The 21,534-nt window shown below is 41.8% G+C and overlaps 2 protein-coding genes across 6 annotated transcripts in view; one reads left to right on the forward strand and one right to left on the reverse strand.

The window, feature by feature from the left end:
* LOC140718679 (lactase-like protein) overlaps positions 1-21,534 on the forward strand; it is a 45,759-nt gene that overhangs the window by 21,488 nt on the left and 2,737 nt on the right. For 4 of the 5 annotated variants that reach the window (XM_073032716.1, XM_073032717.1, XM_073032719.1 and 1 more), the window contains 4 exons: positions 3,791-4,065; positions 9,902-10,028; positions 12,350-12,549; positions 16,186-16,249. In XM_073032716.1, coding sequence (XP_072888817.1) covers positions 3,791-4,065; positions 9,902-10,028; positions 12,350-12,549; positions 16,186-16,249 — 666 coding nt within the window. Of the gene's footprint in view, positions 1-3,790; positions 4,066-9,901; positions 10,029-12,349; positions 12,550-16,185; positions 16,250-21,107; positions 21,182-21,534 lie in introns of all 5 variants that reach the window. The other variant, XM_073032720.1, reaches the window with a different exon arrangement.
* The window catches only part of zwilch (zwilch kinetochore protein), a 52,165-nt gene continuing 38,166 nt past the window's right edge, over positions 7,536-21,534 (reverse strand). Inside the window, exon 19 of the mRNA XM_073032715.1 lies at positions 7,536-7,968. The gene's annotated coding sequence lies outside the window, so the exon portion shown is untranslated. The remainder of the gene's footprint in view (positions 7,969-21,534) is intronic.

The following is a 21,534-nucleotide window of genomic DNA, read 5'->3' on the forward strand; positions in this document are numbered from 1 at the left end:
GAGCAGAATTAGGCCACTTGGCCCATCGAGTCTGCTCCACCATTTCATCATGGCTGATCCAATTTTCCTCTCAGCCCCAATCTCCTGCCTTTTACACGTATCTCTTCATGCCCTGATCCATCATAGAAACATAGAAAATAGGTGCAGGAGTAGGCCATTCGGCCCTTCGAGGCTGCACCACCATTCAGTATGATCATGGCTGATCATCCAACTCAGAACCCTGTACCTGCTTTCTCTCCATACCCCCTGATCCCTTTAGCCACAAGGGCCATATCTAACTTCCTCTTAAATATAGCCAATGAACCGGCCTCAACTGTTTCCTGTGGCAGAGAATTCCACAGATTCACCACTCTCTGCGTGAAGAAGTTTTTCCTCATCTCGGTCCTAAAAGGCTTTCCCATTATCCTTAAACTGTGACCCCTCGTTCTGGACTTCCCCAACATCAGAAACAATCTTCCTGCATCTAGCCTGTCCAATCCCTTTAGAATTTTATACGTTTCAATAAGATCCCCTCCTCAATCTTCTAAATTCCAGTGAGTATAAGCCTGGTCGATCCAGTCTTTCTTCATATGAAAGTCCTGCCATCCCAGGAATCAATCTGGTGAACCTTCTCTGTACTCCCATCAAGACTCTATCAGCCTCTGCCTTAAATATGCATACAGACTTGGCCTCCACAGCTGCCTGTGGCAACAAATTCCACAGATTCCATTACTCTCTGGCTAAAGAAATTCCTCCTCTTCTCCATTCTAAAGGTAAGCCCCTCTATTCTGAGGCTGTGACCTCTGGTCTCCCACCAAAAGAAACATCCTCTCCGCATCCACTCTATCAAGACCTTTCACCATTCGATAGGTTTCCATTATTCTTCTGAACTTCAGTGAATACAGGCCCAGAGCCATGAAACATTCTTCATATAACAAGCCATTCAATCCTGGAATCATTTTCGAGAACATCTTTTGAACCTTCTCCACAGGCACCTATAAATCTGGTTTTCCATTGGATTGTTCAGGGGTCTAAAATGCTGTCAGGTGAATCTTAAGAAAGGTTGGGTGAAAATTAGAACTAGAGGTCATACAATAAGGGTGAGAGGTTAAATGTTTAAGGGGAACATGAGGGTGAGCTTCTTCACTCAGAAGGTGGTGTGAGTGTGGAACAAGATGCCAGGGTAAGTGGTGTATGTGGGTTTGATTGTGACATTTAAGAAAAGTTTGGATAAGTACATGTGTGTGAGGCATGGAGGGCTACGCTATGGTCTTGGTACGGGTCAATGGACTTGGCAGAATAAGAGTTCGGCACATATTCGAAGGGCTGAAAGGCCTGTTTCTGTGCTGTAGTGCTCTATGACTTTAATATATTGTGTTTACTTGCAGTCGAGTGTGAAATGGGACTAAGTTTACAGATTTTAATTTCCTCTGCTCAATACTGTTATAATAGGCCGAATGGGAAACCTGACTGGCGGAATACTCCAGTGTGCTTTCTGTGTTCAGCTTGCCTCTGACTTAGAGATTCACCATACCACAATGATATGCCTAAGCAGTGAATGGGACTCCTGGGGCCTTCAGTAATGGACTCCTGCGTGCATCAATGAAATTATTTTAAGTAGGGAGTGTTGGATCCTGATGCTTTTGTAATCCAAAGATTCTTCATCAGTCAAGAATCGGAATCAGGTTCAATATCTCTGGTATACGTTGTGAATTTGTTTTGCAGCAGCAGTACATTACAATATATAATGATAAAAAACTATAAATTACGTACGATAAGTATATACAAAAAAATAATTAAATAAGTAGTACAAAGAGAGGAAAATATAGTGAGGTAGTGTTCAAGGACTATTAAGAAATCTAGTGGTAGACAGGAAGAAGCTGTTCCTAAAACGTTGAGTGTGTGTCTTCAGTCTCCTGTACCTCCTTCCTGATGGTAGTAATGAGAAGAGGGCATGTCCTGGGTGATGGGCGGCCTTAATGAGGCATCACGATTTGTAGGAGTCCTCAGTGTTGGGAACACCAGTGCCTGGGATGGAGCAAACTGAACAATAAAACTAGCTGTGTATGATTGTTTTGTTAAGTGTTACAAGAACAAAGAAGAAGAAGCAGTAAGAAAACAAAGACAAGACCAGACTAAAAAGTCACTTTGGTCATCTCATACTGAGACTAGAGATGACAAAATGTGTTAGAACCCTTCTTCTTTTTACACTGTATGTCAATAATTTGGATGACAGAACTGATGGCTTTGTGGCCAAGTTTGTGCACAATATGAAGATAGATGGAGGGGTAGGTAGTATTGAGGAAGCAGGGAGTCTGCAGAAGGTCTTGAACAGATTAGCAGAATACTCAAAAAAGTGGCAGATGGAATAGTGTTGGGAAGTGCATGACCATGCACTTTGGTAGAAGAAATTAAAGCTTAGACTATTTTCTAAATGGAGAAAATTTAAAAATCTGAGGTGCAAACGGACTTGGAATTCTTCGTACAGTATTCCCTAAAGGTTAATTTGCAAGTTGAGGTGATGGTGAGGAAGGCAAATGCAACGTTAGCATTCATTTTGAGAGGACTAGAATATAAAAGCAAGTATATAATGTTGAAGCTTTATAAGGCACTGGTAAGGCCTCACTGTGAGCAGTTTTGGGCCCCTTATCTAAGAAAGGATATTCTGATATTGGAGAAGTTCAGAGGTGGTTCGCGAGAATGATTTCAGGAATTAAAGGGTTACCATATGATGACTGACTGATGACTCTGGCCTGTACTCCCTAAATGGGGTGGGGGGGGAGGAATCTCATTGAAACCTATCAAATGTTGAAAGCGCTCGATAGAGTGGATGTGAGAAGGATGTTTCCTATGGTGGGGGAGTCTAGGACCAGAGGGCACAGCCTCAGAATGGAGTGACATCCATTCAGAACAGAGATGAGGAGGAATTTCTGTAGCCAGAGAGTGGTGAATCTGTGGAATTCATGGCCACAGATGGCTGTGGAGGCCAAGCCATTGGGTGTATTTAAAGCAGGGAGTGATAATTCTTTATTAGTCAGGGCACAAAGGCTTACGGGCAGAAGGCAGGAGATTAGAGCTGAAAGGGAAATGGATCAGCCATGATGAAATGGTGGAGCAGACCTGATGGGCCAAATGGCCTAATTCTGATCCTATATTTTACAGTATTATGATATAAAATTTTGCTGATAACAATTAACCTATAAAAAAGCCAGATTTAAGTGGTGTGGCAACTAAGTTTCTAAAAACATATAGAAGCAACTGTATTACAATTACTGGAAAATTCACTTGCAAATATATGGGTGATTATGTAAAAATGCAACCAAGCATAGGAAGTTCAAACTACAAGGAAAATAATAATTCTACACCCCAATCCAACAAGTGCAGAACAAAATTCATAAAATCCTAGATAGAATGGAGCCACAAACACGTTTCCTGGAGAAGCTATAATGTCCTGTGTGGCATCAGAAATGCTGGTAAGGTATAAATTCTTTTCATGGGAGTTGCTTTAATCTATTCAGCAAGGTACTAAGGGAGCAGTTGTTCATTTTGTCCAAAGTCGAAGCGGGCTGCCAGAGTTATTATCAGCAACTTCTAATGCACCCTTTCCAACTCTTTCAAATTAGGAAAATGTGGGAGATGCTGATTGAATTTGACAATTTTTGTGAGGAAACTGCAAACAATTCTCACAACAGGGAAAATCTAGAAACAAATTAGGCCAATTTAAGATTTGGGTAAACGTGGCACTAGTATTGTTCGAAGTATCTAACCATTGTTCCCACATCTGACCAGCCCTGGTGTTTATCGTTAACAGGGAGGAAGAGTTCACAAGAGGGACAGGTTAGGTCGAGGCTGCCCACCTTCACTCCGCAGGAGAAATACTTCATCAAAGGCACGGCAGACTTCTTTGGACTGGGTCACTTCACAACCCGTTACATCACTAGCAAGAATTACCACCACAGCAAGGGGCCAAGTTATCACACCGATCGTGACCTAGTGGAACTCGTTGACCCACAGTGGCCAGACCCAGGATCCGACTGGCTGTACTCTGTCCCCTGGGGCTTCAGGAGAATCCTCAACTTTATAAAGGTATTTACTGCAGATCAGATTGCCCACTCCAAACTGTTCCTTCTAGAGTAACAAGAAAGGGTTTATACCTTTTATGATCCCTTGACTTGCTAAATGCTAATGGCAAAGTGTCTCCTTTGTCAAGCCTTCAACAGTTTGTGGGTGACAGCAATCTGAAAATAACCACACCACCTGATCTACTAAGGTGAAATGTGAGGTACTTTCTCAATTGCCTAACATTGCATTTACTGACTTAGCCTTCAAATTAAGAAAGAATTGTAGAAGACACTAAAAAGATTTTATTGAGAAGGTTCTTGGAATGAGGGACTAAAGAAACAGAGGTTGGGTCAGTTCTTTTTGCAGCTGAGAACGTAGCACTGGAGTTTGTTAGTTTGCTGCAAGCTGCTCTCTGCAAATCCACTCATCATTTATTTTATAATAATTGTTGCAGGATGAGGGAGATTTATTTTTAATTTTATTTAGAGGTACAACACCCAATGAGCCATGCTACCCTAGCTACTCGTGATTTAACCCTAGCCTAATCACATGACAATTTACAATTAACCTACTAATCACCCACTGGGAGGCTGTTCCCACTATTGGGGGCATTGTGAATGAGAGATCATGTGTATAAAGTAAAGTGGAAGGCACATGGAGAAACCTTCTTGCACATCGTGTAGTTGAGTTGCACTGAACTGCCTACAGAAACATACAGTGAAATGCGCCACTTGCATCAAATCAAGTCAGCGAAAGTTATGCTAGGCAGCCCGCAAGTATTGCTGCGCTTCATAGCATGTCTACAACTTATTAAGCCTAACCATATGCCTTTGGAACATGGGAGGAAATCAGAGAGCCCTCAGGAAACTCATGCAGTCATGGGTTGATTGTACAAACTCCTTACAGACAGCAGTGGAAATCAAACCCTTATTTTACAGCTGGCAATGTAAAGCATTATGTTGACTGCTACACAACTGTGCCACTCTCAAGTAACTGCCAAGTATTCTTTTAACTACTGGAGATTCATCAGTTTCTCAATGGGCATTATGAAGTGTGTTTTCAGCAAGAGCCTTCACTTAGTTATTTCAGAATTCAGCTACCACCACCAACCCCCCCCCCCACCATCACTGACCCCACCATCCCCATCTTCATCTCGAGTATATAGCAACTTTCAACTTCCAGCCAATTACATAACCACCCATCAAACCATCTTTGAAATTAAGCGTGAATCTCTTGAGTGATGGAGCTCTGAAGATGTTGTGGACCCATCCAGTGGGGGTAATGTTCGGACTGTGCAGCTATATTTCATTAGTTTGGGGTTTGGTTTGCCGTCTAAAACACTTGCAAATTCCTACCGATGTACGGTGGAGAGCATTCTGTCTGCATCACCATCTGGTATGGGGGGGGGGGGGGGTGGACTACTGCACTGGATTGTAATGAGCTACAGAGATACACCTTCAGTGTTTCAGGAACACTAAACACTTCTTCCCTTCCTCCATCAGATCGTTGAATGTACAATGAACCCATGAACACTTCAGTATTTTTCCCTCTCTTTTTGCACTAGTTAATTAACTTTTTATATATACATACTGTAATTTATAGTTTTTATTATGTATTGCAATGTAGTGCTGCCATAAAACAATAAATGTCACAACATATGCCGGTGATTTTAAACCCAATTCCGATTCTGATTGGTGCCAGAAAAAGGCCAGTAATATCATAAAGGACCCACCCAGCCTGCTCATGGACTGTTTGTCCCCCTCCCATCAGTGGGGAGGCTTCTTGGCACCCGTGCTGGGACCACCAGACTCAAAAAGTTACTTTCTTCAAGCAGTAAGACTAATCAGCACCTCCACCCACTAACTCCACCACGACTTTATTTCCCATCAGTACAGCCTAGCATCACTTTATGGACATATTCCATGTTATTTGTTAACTCTTTTTTACTATTTGCTTGATTTGTCATCTTTTGCACATTGGATATGAGCCCATCTTTGTTGTGTGGGTTTTTTTCATGAATTGTGTTTCTTTGTTCTGCGGCTGCCTGCAAGATGAATCTCAAGGTTGAATACGGTATACATACTTTGATAATAAATTTGAACTTTGAATATTCTGCCCTGACACTTGAATTTGCACAATTAGATGCTTTTTCTATAAATTTGATGCCATATTTGTCATTTTTTTAGTCATCTTCAGATGCAGAGTCCTCCCCTTGGAATATTATCTCCTCTTTAGGATGTATCCATTCAGCCTGTTCTTTTAAGATGAGCTTTATTTGTCACATGTACATCGAAACACAAAAAAAAATTGTTTTGTGTCAACAACCAACAGGGCAGCTCACAAATGTTGTCATGATTCTGGCATCGACACAACATGCATACAACTCGTTCATCTTTGGAACATGGGAGGAAACTGGAGCACCCAGATGAAACCCATGCAGTCACAGGGAGAACATACAAACTCCTTACCGATATTGTGGGAACCGAACCCCAATCAGTTATCACTGGTGTTGGAAAGCGAGTGCGCTAACCACTATGCCACCTGTTCTGAAAGATCCAGTAAATGTTTGCCACTGCATCATGATTAAAGAACCCATTAATGTGCAGCAAAAGGAGAAAGGAAACAATACAATCTTTGAACTCTTTCACTGTTCAAAGTTCTAAGTAAATTTATTATCAATGTACATAATGTCACATCAGATACATTTTCTTGTGGGCAATCACCAGCAAATATAAGAATCATGATAGAATCAATGAATGACTGCACCCAACAGGACAAACAACCAGTGTGCAGAAGACAACAAATTGTGCAAATACGACAAGAAAAATATATAAATAATAAACAAATAAGCGATAAATATCCAGAACATGAGATGAAGAGTCCATAGGTTATGGGAACAGGTCAGTGTTGGGGTGAGTGACATTATCGCAGTTACTACCAGTCATCAGGCTCTGAATACTTGCGGGCTGCCACTAGGTCATCCTCTGACAGTGTTGGTAGTTGATGCAAACATGGCATTCTGCTCAATGTACATGTGACAAATAAATAATCTTCATCCTTGGAAGGTGTGCAACATAAAAGGGAAGTTTGCTTTCAGCACTTGCTGAGAAACAAAACCAGAGGATCAAGCTTTGAAACAAAACAGAAATGCAGTAAGAACTCAGCCAGTCAAGCAGTATATGTGGAAAGTGCAACCAGTTAATATTTCAGGTTGAATACCCTTCATGGTCCAATGGTTAACTGGTTTCTCTTTTCAGTTGGAGATTCACTAACTGAATTCTTCCAGCATCTCTGTTTATGTTTTATGTCTCTTGGGCTGTCAAGGATTGTGAGGCATTGATGAAGGAGCCTCACGACCTTGCTGTGGGTTAGTTGTGGCTGATCTCCCTACTGTTTTGCTGAGAGTCATTACACAGACTCATGAGCAGACTTAGAACTGGAGCTCTGAAAGATGGAAACTAAGCCATGCATCATTTTCAAATTGCAAAAGGAAATAAAGAAAAATATCTTTATTATAGGAAACAAAACAAACATTAAATACATAGGTTATATGGGGCATAGACTCAAAATAGAGGGACATACATTTAGTACAGAGATAAGGAGGAATTTCTTTAGACAGAGGATAATGAATTTGTGGAATTTGTTGCCATAGGCAGCTGTGGAGGTCAAGTTGTTGGGTATATTTAAGGCTGAGATTGATAAGATTCTTGATTAGTCAGGGTACGAAAGGTTACCAGGAGAAGGCTGAAGAATGGGTTTGAGAGGGAAATGGATCAGCCATGATGAAATGGCTGAGCAGACTCGATGTGCCAAATGGCCTAATTCTGCTCCTATATCTTATGGTCTTGTAGTCTTAAAACTTTGGGAGAAAACTTCAGACACTTAATTTGAGGTGAAGGGTAGGTGCAACCTCCATTTAAAGTCCATCTGGAAAAGAATCAGAAAGATTGATCTCATTAATTGTACAATATATGTGGAAATGCTGATTTCATTACATCCTTATTTGGATCTCAAGGTGCTGAACATAAAATGAATTACTTTCCTGTCATTATCACTGTACGTAGTGTAGTGGTTTGTACACAAGTTCATTTGTTGAGAAGTCACTAGCTCTTTGTTCAAGAAAAATCACCAAACACATTTAAAATAATAGATCACCTTCAGCAAAAATGGCTCATCTCTAGTTGGTAGCAAAGCTAGACATGTCCTGCTCTGTGTTATACCTAGCCTCAGAACAAAAATCAAAAGGTCAGTTTGGACGAATTACCGGTGAAAGAAAATGTATTATGTCAGAATTTCCTGGTATTGGATGTGGTCAGGAAAGTGACCACCTCCGCTCCATCTGCCAAAAGCAGAGCTTCCTGGTGGCCAGAGAAATCCCATTCCCGTTCTGACATGTCAGTCTGCAGCCTCCTCTTGTGCCAAATGAGGCCACCTTCAGGGTGGGAGAGTAACACCTTGTATTCCTTCTGGGTAGCTTACAACCTGATGGTATGAATATTAATTTCTCCTTCCATTTAAAAAAGTCTCTCCCCTCCTCCTCTCCTCTTCATCTATTCCCCACTCTGGCCTCTCACCTCCTCCTTCCCTTTCTCCTATAGTCCACTCTCATTTCCTTTCAGATTCCTTCCTCTCCAGCTCTTTACCTTTCGTATCCACCTTCTAGCTATCTTCCTTCCCCTCGCCTCCCCCCCACCCTTCTATTCCCCTTTCCCTTCGTTTCCAGTCCTGAAGAAGGGTTTGGCCCGAAACATCAACTCTGCCTGACCTGCTGAGTTCCTCTAGTATTTGTAGAATTCTCATGTTTATTATGGGGATATTATGGGCAGCAGACATTTTGGGGGAAAAGAAGAGGTTTTGATTTGTAAAATCTTGGAGAAACAGTAGTTTATTAATAGTTGGATCCACCATAAAACACATACTACTTTCCGTAAAATCTAAATCCTTCAAGATCTAGAATTTGTCACTGGATTTGAGTCTAGATTGACTTACAAAGCTAGGATGAAATAAGATGCTGAATTTAAGTTTTGTAACACCTGCAAACATTAACGGCAAATTTAATGTAAAAAGTATAATTTAACATCATTATATGTTCGACATTATCATACAAAGGATTGGAGAACTGTGTGTGCAGGTGTTTAGTTGGAATGATTTGAAGTGAGGCCACGGATGAAATGAATTTGGGTCAACAGGGTTAAAGACAACTTGGGTACAGAGCAAAAGTAGGAAGAAGATGCAAAGAACAACAGAATGTCTGAATCACAGTGATCAAGAAATCCATAAATTCCTGTGATTTTTTTTTAAGGAAGGAAATGAGAGGAACAAAAAGTGGATACAAGGAAAGAGTCCGCTGTTGAGGAATTACCTTTGGAGGGAAATGGAAAACCAATGTTTTGTTTTGGGTCTAAAATGTCGTATGTACATTTCCCTCCACAGATGCTACCCAACCCAAAGTTCCTGGAGCTCTGTGTCCTGCTCCGGACTTTTTTAGTTATTTAAATTTATTTATTGAGATACAGTGCAGAAAAGCCCCTTTCGGCCCTTCGAACCGTGCCTTCCAGCAATCCACTGATTTAATGACAGCCTAATCATGAGACAATTTACAATGACCAATTAACCTACCAACCAGTATGTCTTTGCACTGCAGGAGAAAACCCACGCAGTCACAGGGAGAACATACAAACTCCTTACAGGCGGCGGTGGGAATTGAACTTGGGTCGCTGGTACTGCGAAGTATTGTGTACCACTACTCTACTGTGCCGCACCAGATTCTGCGCTCTCTGCTATGGTACCCATTACATCCCAATGTAAAAGGGATGTATAATTTTGATTTGTAATGCTTTTGTTTTCCGATGTGTTTCAGGGTCGCTATGGTAACCCCAGGATCTATGTGACAGAAAATGGAGTTTCGGAGAAACATCTGTGTACTGAGCTGTGCGACGAGTGGCGAATGCAATATATGAACAATTACGTTAACGAGATTCTTAAAGGTGCCTTCATCATATGAAGATAATGCATTTCCATTACAACCACACACATTACTCAGTGAAGTAATTACTAATGTTATCTTCATGAAGTCAGGAAGAATTTCTTTTTAAATGAGATTTGATTGTCTGCTGAAGAAAGCAGGGACGTTGCTACCTGTCACCTCCAGAGCCTGGGTCCAATCCTGACCTGTGGTTCTTTCTGCAACAGTGGTGGGCATATTCCAGGTCCCCCTCACATCCCACAGGCAGATGGCTTGTTAATTGGCTACTGTGGTGAAGGATTTAAACATGTACAGTGTGTTGGCCTTCATTAGTTGGGGGATTGAGTAATGTTGCAGCTTTATAAAACCCTGGTTAGACCACTTTTAGAGTATTGTGTTTAGTTGTGGTCACTTCATTATTGGAAGGACGTCAAAGCTTTAGAGAGAGTTCAAAGGAAGTTTACCAGGATGCTATCTGGATTGGAGAGCATATCTTATGAAGATAGGACTTTCCTCTTTTGAGTGAAGAAGGATGAGAGGTGACTTGATAGCACAGTAGATGACGAGGCATAGATGGAGTGGATAGCCAGAGACCTTACCCAGAGCAGAAATGGCAACACAAGGATGCATAATTTAAGGTGATTGGATGAAAGCATAGGGGGATGTTAGAGGTAGTTGTTTTTTGTTTTTTTTTAAACACAGAGACTGGTGGGTGTGTGGAACGTGCTGCCAGGGGTGGTGGTAGAGGCAGATACATTCAGGATATTTAAGAGACTCTTAGATAGGTACATGGATGATGGAAAAATGGAGGGCTTCATTGGAAGGAAGGATTAGATTGAGTAGGCTAAAAGATCTGCACAACATCATGAGCAGAAGGGCCTGTACTGTTCTTTGATCTGTGAAATAAGAAAAGAAATGATGGATTGCTGTGGTGGGAACCAGCATGGGCTCAATAGGCCAAATGGACTCCTTTGTTAAAATAAGTGTGTAAATTTGTTATTGAAATCACAAGTGTCCACATGACCTACCTCAAGCCCTCAGTCAGACCTGCGGCTTCAAAGTACATTGATGACAAAGGATTAATCTTTAGGCATTAATACCTCTAAATATTGTGTATTTAGACGGCGTTACAAGAGTTTTGTAGGCAGCAGTTGTTCAAATTGAAGATAGTTTATGAACAATACAAGAACATAAGAAGCAGCATGAGCTGGCCATTCAGAACCTCAAGCTTTCCCCACTATTCATCAAATTCATGGCTGATCTTCCATCTCAGCAATGTCTTTCCAAACTATTCCTGTATGCTCTAAACCCAGATCATGTCTGGATGTAAAGGGACCCTGTGCCACCCTCCAGGGTACAGAATTCCAATGATTCATTACCCTCTGAGGTTTCTCCTCACCCATGTCCTAAATGGCCTACCTGTGTTGACTGTTTCCTCAGCCATGGAAACCTGTATCCAGCTGTCATGCCTCACAGGAATTCTGTAACTTTCAGTGAGATCACCTGTCATTCTTGCAGATGTTGGAGAATACAGATCTAGGCCACTGAAACTTCATGCGTATGTCATGCTGTGAAATAGTTGGGTGAATTTTTTGTTCCCTTTGATAGCAAATATATATGTCTTTTGGTGAGTTAGCTAAAATTGTACACAATGACTGATCAAATTCCTAATTATTACAGCAAGACATTTTGTAATAAAAGCCTTTGTAACTTTGGGTTCGATTTCAGCATTTAAGGGAAATTTGGATAAGTATATTGATGGGAGGGGTATGGAGGTAGATGGTACTAAGCAGAATAAGTTTGGCATGGACTAGATGGGCTGAAGGGCCTGTTTCTGTGCTGTTGTGCTCTGCAACTATGACAAACTGGGATTTCAGAGTGGAATTGAGCAAAAACCTTTTATTAACCATATAACAATCACAGCACGGAAACAGGCCATTCCGGCCCTCCTAGTCCGTGCCGAACTCTTACTCTCACCTAGTCCCACCTACCCGCACTCAGCCCATAACCCTCCACTCCTTTCCTGTCCATATACCTATTCAATTTTACCTTAAATGACACAACTGAACTGGCCTCTACTACTCCTACAGGAAGCTCATTCCACACAGCTATCACTCTCTGAGTAAAGAAATACCCCCTCGTGTTTCCCTTAAACTTTTGCCCCCTAAACTTTTGCCATCCACTGCCTTACCCTCGTCAACATTCTGCCTGAAAGTTTACTAAATGTATTAACTAAATTTCACTTGTTGCAATTTCTCATCAGATCACTGAGTTTCTGACATTTCCTGGTTCGATACCAGATAATTCTTTTGTTTGTAAATGTGTGATTTTGGAACGTTGCAGCTATTAAGGATGGTGTTCAAGTGAAGGGTTACACATCATGGTCACTGCTGGATAAGTTTGAATGGGACGAAGGGTATTCAGAAAGGTTCGGCCTTTACTACGTTGACTTTAACACTAAGCACAAAAGGAGGTATCCCAAAGCTTCAGTTCAATATTACAAAAAGATGATCAGCTCGAATGGATTTCCCAACCGGAGAGAGGTGAGTACCACTGACTCTTTAATTAACAGCGATAATGCTCACTTTCAGTGATTCATTGAGTTCAATAAACCATTTCATCATTCAAAATTGAAGGAAAGAAAATGTACAGGCATTAGACTGAGAGGTGTATAAATTCATGAGGAGTGCAGAGAGCATAAATGCACACAATCTCTCCCCCCCCCCCCCCCCCACTAGAGCACTCTACTCAAAAACTAGAGGAACGGCATAGGCTTAAGGTGGGAGGGGAAAGATTTGAGAGGAACTGAGGGCAACTTTTATTTTTAAAACACTAAGGGTGGTGTCAATGTGAAACAAAATGGTTGAGGCAAGTACAATAGCAACATTTCAAAGTCAAAATAAAATTTATCATCAGATTATATACATGTTCATGTGTACTACCTTGAGATTCATTTTCTTGCAGGCATTCATAGAAAAAAGAGAAATATGATTAAATTTATGAAAACTGACAAACAACTTATGGGTCTTTTGAATGACAGTTTGACAGGTACATGCTTTGGGAGGGTTTAAAAAGGTTATGAGCCAAACACTGGCAAATGGGACTACTTAAGATAGAGCATACTGGTTGGTAAGGACCATTTGGACTGAAAGACCTGTTTCTGTGCTGTATAATTCCATGACCCCAGAGGCCATGGTTGGGACTCTGTTGGGACTGATTCTTTTTACGCTATATGTCAATAATTTGGATGATGGAATAGATGGCTGTGGCCAAGTTTTCAGAAGATACAAAGAAAGGTGAAGGGGCAGGTAGTGTTGAGGAAGCAGGCAGGCTGCAGAAGGACTTAGATGGATTAGGAGAATGGACAACAGTGGCAGATGGAATACAGTGTCAAGAAGTGTATGGTCATGCACTTTGGTAGAAACAATAAAACCAAATACTATTTTCCAAACAGTGGAAATTCAAAAATCCAAGATCAGAGACTTGGGAGTCCTTGTGCAGGATTCCCTAAAGGTTAACTTGTAAGTTGAGTCAGTGGTGAGGAAGGCAAATGCAATGTTAGCATTCATTTCAAGAGTACTAGAATATAAAAGCAAGTGAAAACCCCTGGTCATTACACAAGGATATAATCTTGAGGCTTTATAAGGCTTGGTCAGACAGTGTTGTGAGCAGTTTTGGGTCCTTCATCTAAGAAAGGAGGTTCATGAAATGATTCCGGGAATGAAAGGATTATCATATGAGGAGCGTTTGATGGTTCTAGGCCTGTAATAACAGGATTTCAGGAGAATGAGAGGGGATCTCATTGAAACTGATCAAATGTTGAAAGGCTTAGATAGAGTGGATGTGGAGAGGATGTCTACTATAGTGGGAGAGTCCAGGAGCAGAGGGCACAACCTCCGATTAGAGGAACATCCATTTACAATGGAGATGAAAAGGGATTTCTTTAGCCAGAGGGTGGTGAATCTGTGGATTTGTTGCCATAAGCGGCTGTGGAGGCCAGGTCATTGGGTGTATTTAAGTCGGAGGTTGATAGATTCTTGATTAGTCAGGGAAGAAGGGTTACGGGGAGAAGACATGAGAAGTTAGGTTGAGAGGGAAATGGATCAGCCATGATGGAATGGTAAAGCAGACTCGATGAGCCGACTGCCTTAATTCTGCTCCCATGTCTTATGGTTTTAAATATTTATTGCAGAATCTGATGACGTCTATGATAGAGATTATCTAATGAGACTATGGAAACATGAGATGGGAAAATGAAGTTATGTTTAAATCAATCGGCTTCTGAGAGGGAGATTTTGAAACCAGTTGAATGGGCTGGCTGTGCAATTTCCCATGGTGTTGAATGAATCATCATCCAATAACAGATTCAATGAGGTCTGTGATGCTGTTGTATTTAATTTTGAATAATTCATAGGAGAGGAAGATATTATCGAGTGATAGAACACTACAGCACAGAAATAGGTCCTTCAGCCCATCTAGTCCTTGCCAAACTATTAATCTGCCTAGTCCAATCGGCCTGCACCCGGACCACAGCCCTCCAAACCCCTCCTGTCCACGTACCTATCCCATTTTCTCTTAAGTTTTGAAATCAAGTTTGCATCCCCCACTTCCTCTGGCAGCTCGTTGCACATCTCACCACCCTCAGGCTACATCCACACTAGACCGGATAATTTTGAAAATGCCGGTTTTGTGTAAAAACAATAGGCGTCCACACTATGCGTTTTTAAGAGTATCTCTGTCTACATTGAAACGGAGATTTCGGCGAATCTCCTCCTACTGCGCATGACACATCTACCAAAAACAAGCGACCAGTTTGGTGTCGAATCTCAGTGTGAAAGTGCGCATTTGTGTAGTTACAGACTAGAAAAACTTAAAACGATGAACAGCTGTTGGCTCTCGCACAGGAGAACTTAAAAGTAAAAAAAAAAACAGATACTGGAGCGTACGGAGGCCAACAACAGGGAGTTCATGGACAGTTTGACCCGGCTGACGACGAACATTGAAAAAACTGACTAACTCTGTTGCATTAATAAAGCCCCTTGTTAAATGTATAAAACATGTCTGCATCAGTGTTATCTTGTATTTCCATACAATGTTACATTAGGCTGTTACACATCTATTGTCAGAGAAGTACTTGCATAAATAGGTAAACCACCTTCATATGAGCAAGGACAGAAAACAGGGCAAAGTGAGTATTCTTATTTATTCAGTAAGTTAAGGTTCAAAGTATTTGGTGAGTACATTTCTAACTCTTCTGGCTTCAGTCTTGTTGCCGTCTGTTCTGAAATTGTTAGGTCGTGTTCAAGAAAACAATGAAATAGCGCGCTGCTGTCTGACAGCGTTTTCAAAAGTCTCCGGTTACTCTGTCCACACTGATCTGCCCGAGCAGTGTTTTTAAAAATACCCACCCTGGAAAGCGTTTCTGAAAAGCTTCGGTTACGGATTTATCCGGTGTAGTGTGGATGTGAAGAAGGTGCCCCTCGTTTCCCCTTAAATATTTCTCCTTTCACTGTTAACCTATGACCTCTAGTTCCAGTCTCACCAACTTCAGTGAAAAAGGTCTGCTTGCATTTACTCTTATCTATACCTCTCATGGTTTTGTTTACCTCTATCTAATCTCCCCTCATTCTTCTACATTCCAGGAAAAAAACCACTAACCTTTTCAGCCTTTCCCTAGGATCTGACTTAAAATAAAGGTTAGCTATGAAATGAAAAATTTTGAAGTGCATTTCACTCCCAAAGCCTTCGTAAGCGTTTTGCTATCCTATGCCTAATGAAGGTAATTAAAGATTAGATAACTCCTGGCATGAAAATAGAGAATCCACTGATATTGCACAGATATGCAGTAGAATTTAACAGTGGCACAGTTGTGGAGCTGCTTCTGAATTCTCTAGCATCATGGGTTCAATTGTGACCCCCCTTGCCCCCACTGTCTGGGTACAGTCCATATGTTCTCCCTGCGACTGTGTGGGATGGGAATTCAGGGAGCAGGTTTAAACTCCATGGGAGATACCAGCACTATCAGTCTGGGCAGGGGGTTAACCAGTTCCAGGAAACTGAAAACATCTGATCTGTATATTATTTCAACATCACATTGCTGGTCCACTCCTCAGCTGCAGAATGTTGATCCTTATCCAAAAGACGTTTATTAAACAAGCTTTCTTCTTTTCTCTGGCTAGATTGAAATTTGGCTGCGCAAGGCTGCAGAAGCATGTTCGACCACCAATGCACTGCTTGCTGCAGGTAGGTGAACATAGTCATAGGATTTGGGAACAGTTTGAAGCAAAACGATTCAGCCAGAGCCCATGTGGAGTAAATGTACTATGATGCGGCTGCCTAGCTACTGGTAATGCATATTACAGGACACCAATGTCTCTGCAACTTTGCAGAACACAAGAAAGTGGTGTTATTGTTTCTCTAACTCTAAGTAATTCCCCCACCCCATCATTCAACAAAGAATTGTTTATTAAAACATTGGAAGCCGCTGTACTTTTAACCAATAACTCAGCAATTCCATTTGATCACATTCAGATGATGTAGCTCCACGTAACTCACAATTGTTTTCTGTTGTAAATGCCTTGGATTTTTGCAGTGGTTAAATGTAGCACAGAGTTGTACGGCACTGAAACGGGCCCCTCTCCCCAGGTACACTAAACGCATCAATCGTACAACAAACAACGGGCCCTTCTCCCCGGGTACACTAAACACATCAATTGTAGAACAAACAACGGGCCCTTCTCCTCGGGTACACTAAACACATCAATCGTACAACAAACAACGGGTCCTTCTCCCCGGGTACACTAAACGCATCAATCATACAACAAACAACGGGCCCTTCTCCCCGGGTACACTAAACACATCAATCGTACAACAAACAACGGGCCCTTCTCCCCAGGTACACTAAACGCATCAACCGTACAACAAACAACGGGCCCTTCTCCCCGGGTACACTAAACACATCAATCGTACAACAAACAACGGGCCCTTCTCCCCGGATACATTAAACACATCAATCGTACAACAAACAACGGGCCCTTCTCCCCAGGTACACTAAACGCATCAACCGTACAACAAACAACGGGCCCTTCTCCCCAGGTACACTAAACACATCAATCGTACAACAGATAACGGGTCTCTCTCCCCAGGTACACTAAACGCATCAATCGTACAACAAACAACGGGCCCTTCTCCCTGGGTACACTAAACACATCAATCGTACAACAAACAACGGGCCCTTCTCCCCGGATACATTAAACACATCAATCGTACAACAAACAACGGGCCCTTCTCCCCAGGTACACTAAACGCATCAACCGTACAACAAACAACGGGCTCCTCTCCCCGGGTACACTAAACGCATCAATCGTACAACAAACAACGGGCCCTTCTCCCCGGGTACACTAAACGCATCAATCGTACAACAAACAACGGGCCCTTCTCCCCGGGTACACTAAACGCATCAATCGTACAACAAACAACGGGTCCTTCTCCCCGGATACATTAAACACATCAATCGTACAACAAACAACGGGCCCTTCTCCCCGGGTACACTAAACACATCAATCGTACAACAGATAACGGGTCTCTCTCCCCGGGTACATTAAACGTATCAATCGTACAACAAACAACGGGCCCCTCTCCCCAGGTACACTAAACGCATCAATCGTACAACAAACAACGGGCCCCTCTCCCCGGGTACACTAAACGCATCAATCGTACAACAAACAACGGGCCCTTCTCCCCGGGTACACTAAACGCATCAATCGTACAACAAACAACGGGCCCTTCTCCCCGGATACATTAAACACATCAATCGTACAACAAACAACGGGCCCTTCTCCCCGGGTACACTAAACACATCAATCGTACAACAAACAACAGGCCCCTCTCCCCGGTTACACTAAACGCATCAATCGTACAACAAACAACAGGCCCCTCTCCCCGGGTACACTAAACGCATCAATCGTACAACAAACAACAGGCCCCTCTCCCCGGGTACACTAAACACATCAATCGTACAACAAACAATGGGCCCTTCTCCCCGGGTACATTAAACGCATCAATCGTACAACAAACAACGGGCCCTTCTCCCCGGGTACATTAAACGCATCAATCGTACAACAAACAACGGGCCCCTCTCCCCAGGTACTCAGAACAACAAAAGCACGAGCAAAACAAGTCCCTCTCCCACCCACCCACTCATGATACTACTGCCATGGGGATAAATGCCGAAAATCCTCAACCTCCTTGACTCTAGGGAAAAGAAGGCCAGCCCAGCCTCTGATTGGGGGAAAATATCAGTCAGAGGGTGGTATGACTGGAAGTGGCAGATACAGGTTCAATTATTACATTTAAGAAAAGTTTGAGTAGGCACAGAGATGGGAAGGGTTTGAATCAGTACATGGATGGGAGGGGTCTGAATAGACAATTGCGGGGGGTGTTGAATAGGTACATGGAAGGGAAGGATTTGTAGGGATATTTTAATTTTAATTAGTGACACAGCATGAAACAATCTACTGATTTAACCCTAGCCTAACCACGGGGCAACTTACAGTAAACAATTAACCTACTAACCTTTGGACCTGGAGAAAACTCACACATTGCACAGGGACAACATACAGAATTCTATAGACAACGTTGGAATTCAATTCCCATTTCCGTCGCCCCGAGCTGTAATAGCGTCACGCTGATCACTACTCTGGTGCCCTATGTCCAGGTGCACATAGATGGGACCTGGCAAAAGACCAGCTCAGCATGGAGTAGACATATTGTCCCGGATATCTGCACCTAATGCCAGTGGAATGGAAAAGCAGGTATCCCAGGTTAGTTGGGGGGGGGGGGGGGGGAAGGAAGTGGAAGAAAAGAATATATGCTCCCAGTTCATTATCCTGGACATCAGCAAAAGCTGCAAAGGGCAAGTAATGTTTAAACATTACATGGAACTGAAGCAAAGTTCGATGTTCTTGTTACATTTTGGAGCAGTAGTATTATCTTGACAGTTCTATAAGATACTCCCTTTCAACATCAACAATGCAATTTTTAATTTTAATCACACAAAGAGCTGAAGATTAAAGCCATGAACAAACTGTAGAGACACTTGCCTTCACAACACTCTTCCCTAGGGACATCCAAAGGCAGTGACAAAGTATTCAAATAATTCCAGTAACTAGGATGTTTCATAGTTCTATATACATCACCAGCAATGAAATAATAGTTGAATCTGTTCAATCTTCTCAAGACTGTTGAGTAACAAAATGAAGGATGCTTTGTCTAAAAACTCCAAGGAAAGCATAAATATTAAAATTAATGAACTCTATAAACCTCAATGGGTCAAATGGCTTAATTCTGCTCCTATATATCTTACGGTCTAGATAGGAATAACTAACCTGAGGAAATATCAGACCACCACTCTAGTTATAAGACATAAAACAAACATGTTGCATTTTGTTTAAAAATGCATAGGATAATTGAAATGTGTGTGTAGTGGAGAGTATATTGACTGGCTGTCCCACAGCCTGGTATGGAAACACTAATGCCCTTGAAGGGAAAATCCTATAAGAGTAGTGGATAGGGCCCAGTCTATCACGGGTAAAGCCCTCCCCACCATTGAGCACATCTACACAGAGCGTTGTCACAAGAGATCAGAACCCCACCTCCCAGGCTATGCTGTCTTCCCATTGCTGCCATCAGGAAGGTGGTACAGGAGCCTCAGGATTCACACCACCAGGTTCAGGGGCACTTTCAAGGACTCTTCATCTCATGTTCTCAGTATTTATTGTTTATTTATTATTATCATTTCTTTCTTTCGTATTTGCAGTTTGTTGTTTTAGTACACTGATTGTCCGTACTGTTACTGCAAAATTGGTTCTATTGTAGTTATTGGATTTACTGAGCATACCCGCAAAAAATTGAATCTCGGGCGTGTATATGTTGACACAAGTACTTTGGCCAGTTGGAAAAGGAGCTAGTTAAACCACTCTCAGATCTATGTGTGGCCTAGTACATTTTCAGTTCAGTTTCATTTAGTTTACATTAGGACAGGCAAAATCACCTTTATCTCTTTTCTTTCATTTATGGGACCATAAAATCTACTGCACCATTACATCATACAACCCCCACCTCCATTTTTAGAAATTAAATGTTAGGAAAATAATTTTCTTGTGTTTAAAGCTTCTCTAAGTGCTTCTCCCTATAGATGCTGCCTGGCCTGCTGCGTTCCACCAGCATTTTGTGTGTGTTGCTTCTTTTTTAAATTCAAACTATACACAGTAATATATATTTACTATACACAGTAAATATAAGCCAATATATTATTAATTCCATTGGCTTATATTTTACCATTTCGGGTAGATGGAGCTCATCAGCCTGGGAAGGCAGTCCATCTAAGAGAAGGCAAACTCTGATTTCAAACCTCCGCTGCCTTGCGGCCATACCCACTCATGAGAAAGGCTTCAGCAGTAAACCCTGAGGACAAATCCGGAGCTGGAGTCCCTAAGACAGTCCGACGTTGCCTTCAACCTTGTTCTGGCAACTCCTGCGACGTCACTGGTGCCAAGCTGTATCGGCCCTTGCCCTTCCCTTGGACAACATCGGTGGTGTGGAGAGGGAGACTTGCAGGATGGGCAACTGCTGGTCTTCCATACAACCTTGCCCAGGCCTGCGCCCTGGAGAGGAAGCTAGGCTTTCCAGGTGCAGATCCATGGGCTCACGAGATTAACGCATACTTCAAATATTTTACCATTATATGCTTCATAATTTGTTACTCTTGAAATAAGCATGAAATCCCAGATATCAGTAATTAATGATTTGCTGTAAAAAAAATATTACTAAGCCTAAAATACTGTGTATAAGTTGGGTCACTAAAAGTTGTATTTTCCATATACTTTTTAACTTCCAAAACTTATAAACTTCCAAATCTATCAATATAGATATTGATAGATATCAATTGATATCCATACATCAATTGATAGATGATATATGTATCAATTCCATAGAACTTTTAAATTGACGCTGGCCCCACTACATTTAATCTATTGGGGAAGGATTGGGTGAGGAGGCACCACTGTTGGGCTAATGGGTTCTTTTTGTTTGCCCTTTCCAGCTGGAAGAACAGACCGAACAAATGAGAAGCAGGCGCATTTGCCAACAGTTTGGCCAGTGCATGATGAAGTTTAGGTATTAAGGGTTTGAGATCATTTTAGTGCTAAGGTCAAATGTTCAAAGCAACAAAGTTTTAAGTGCACATTAGTCATGGTGGCTGCAAGTCACGGTTAAAGTAGGCTGATCTTATTTTGTCCTCTCACATTTAAAATATCTCTGAAATAATCATTGAGCAAATATTTTAACAAGTTGTGCATTTTGATTTCAATGTTTTCCCACTTGAAATCTCATATTGCCTTGAAAACTGCAAGCATTTTCTGGTAATGCATTATTTATCTTTTAAAATACATATGGCATACAACTTTTAAATTCTTGTAAATATCACAGCAGGAGCCATTTGGGCCATCAGATTAATACCACCTCTCAAA

Source organism: Hemitrygon akajei, chromosome 30 (genome assembly GCF_048418815.1).
Source record: "Hemitrygon akajei chromosome 30, sHemAka1.3, whole genome shotgun sequence".
Lineage (NCBI taxonomy): Eukaryota > Metazoa > Chordata > Chondrichthyes > Myliobatiformes > Dasyatidae > Hemitrygon > Hemitrygon akajei.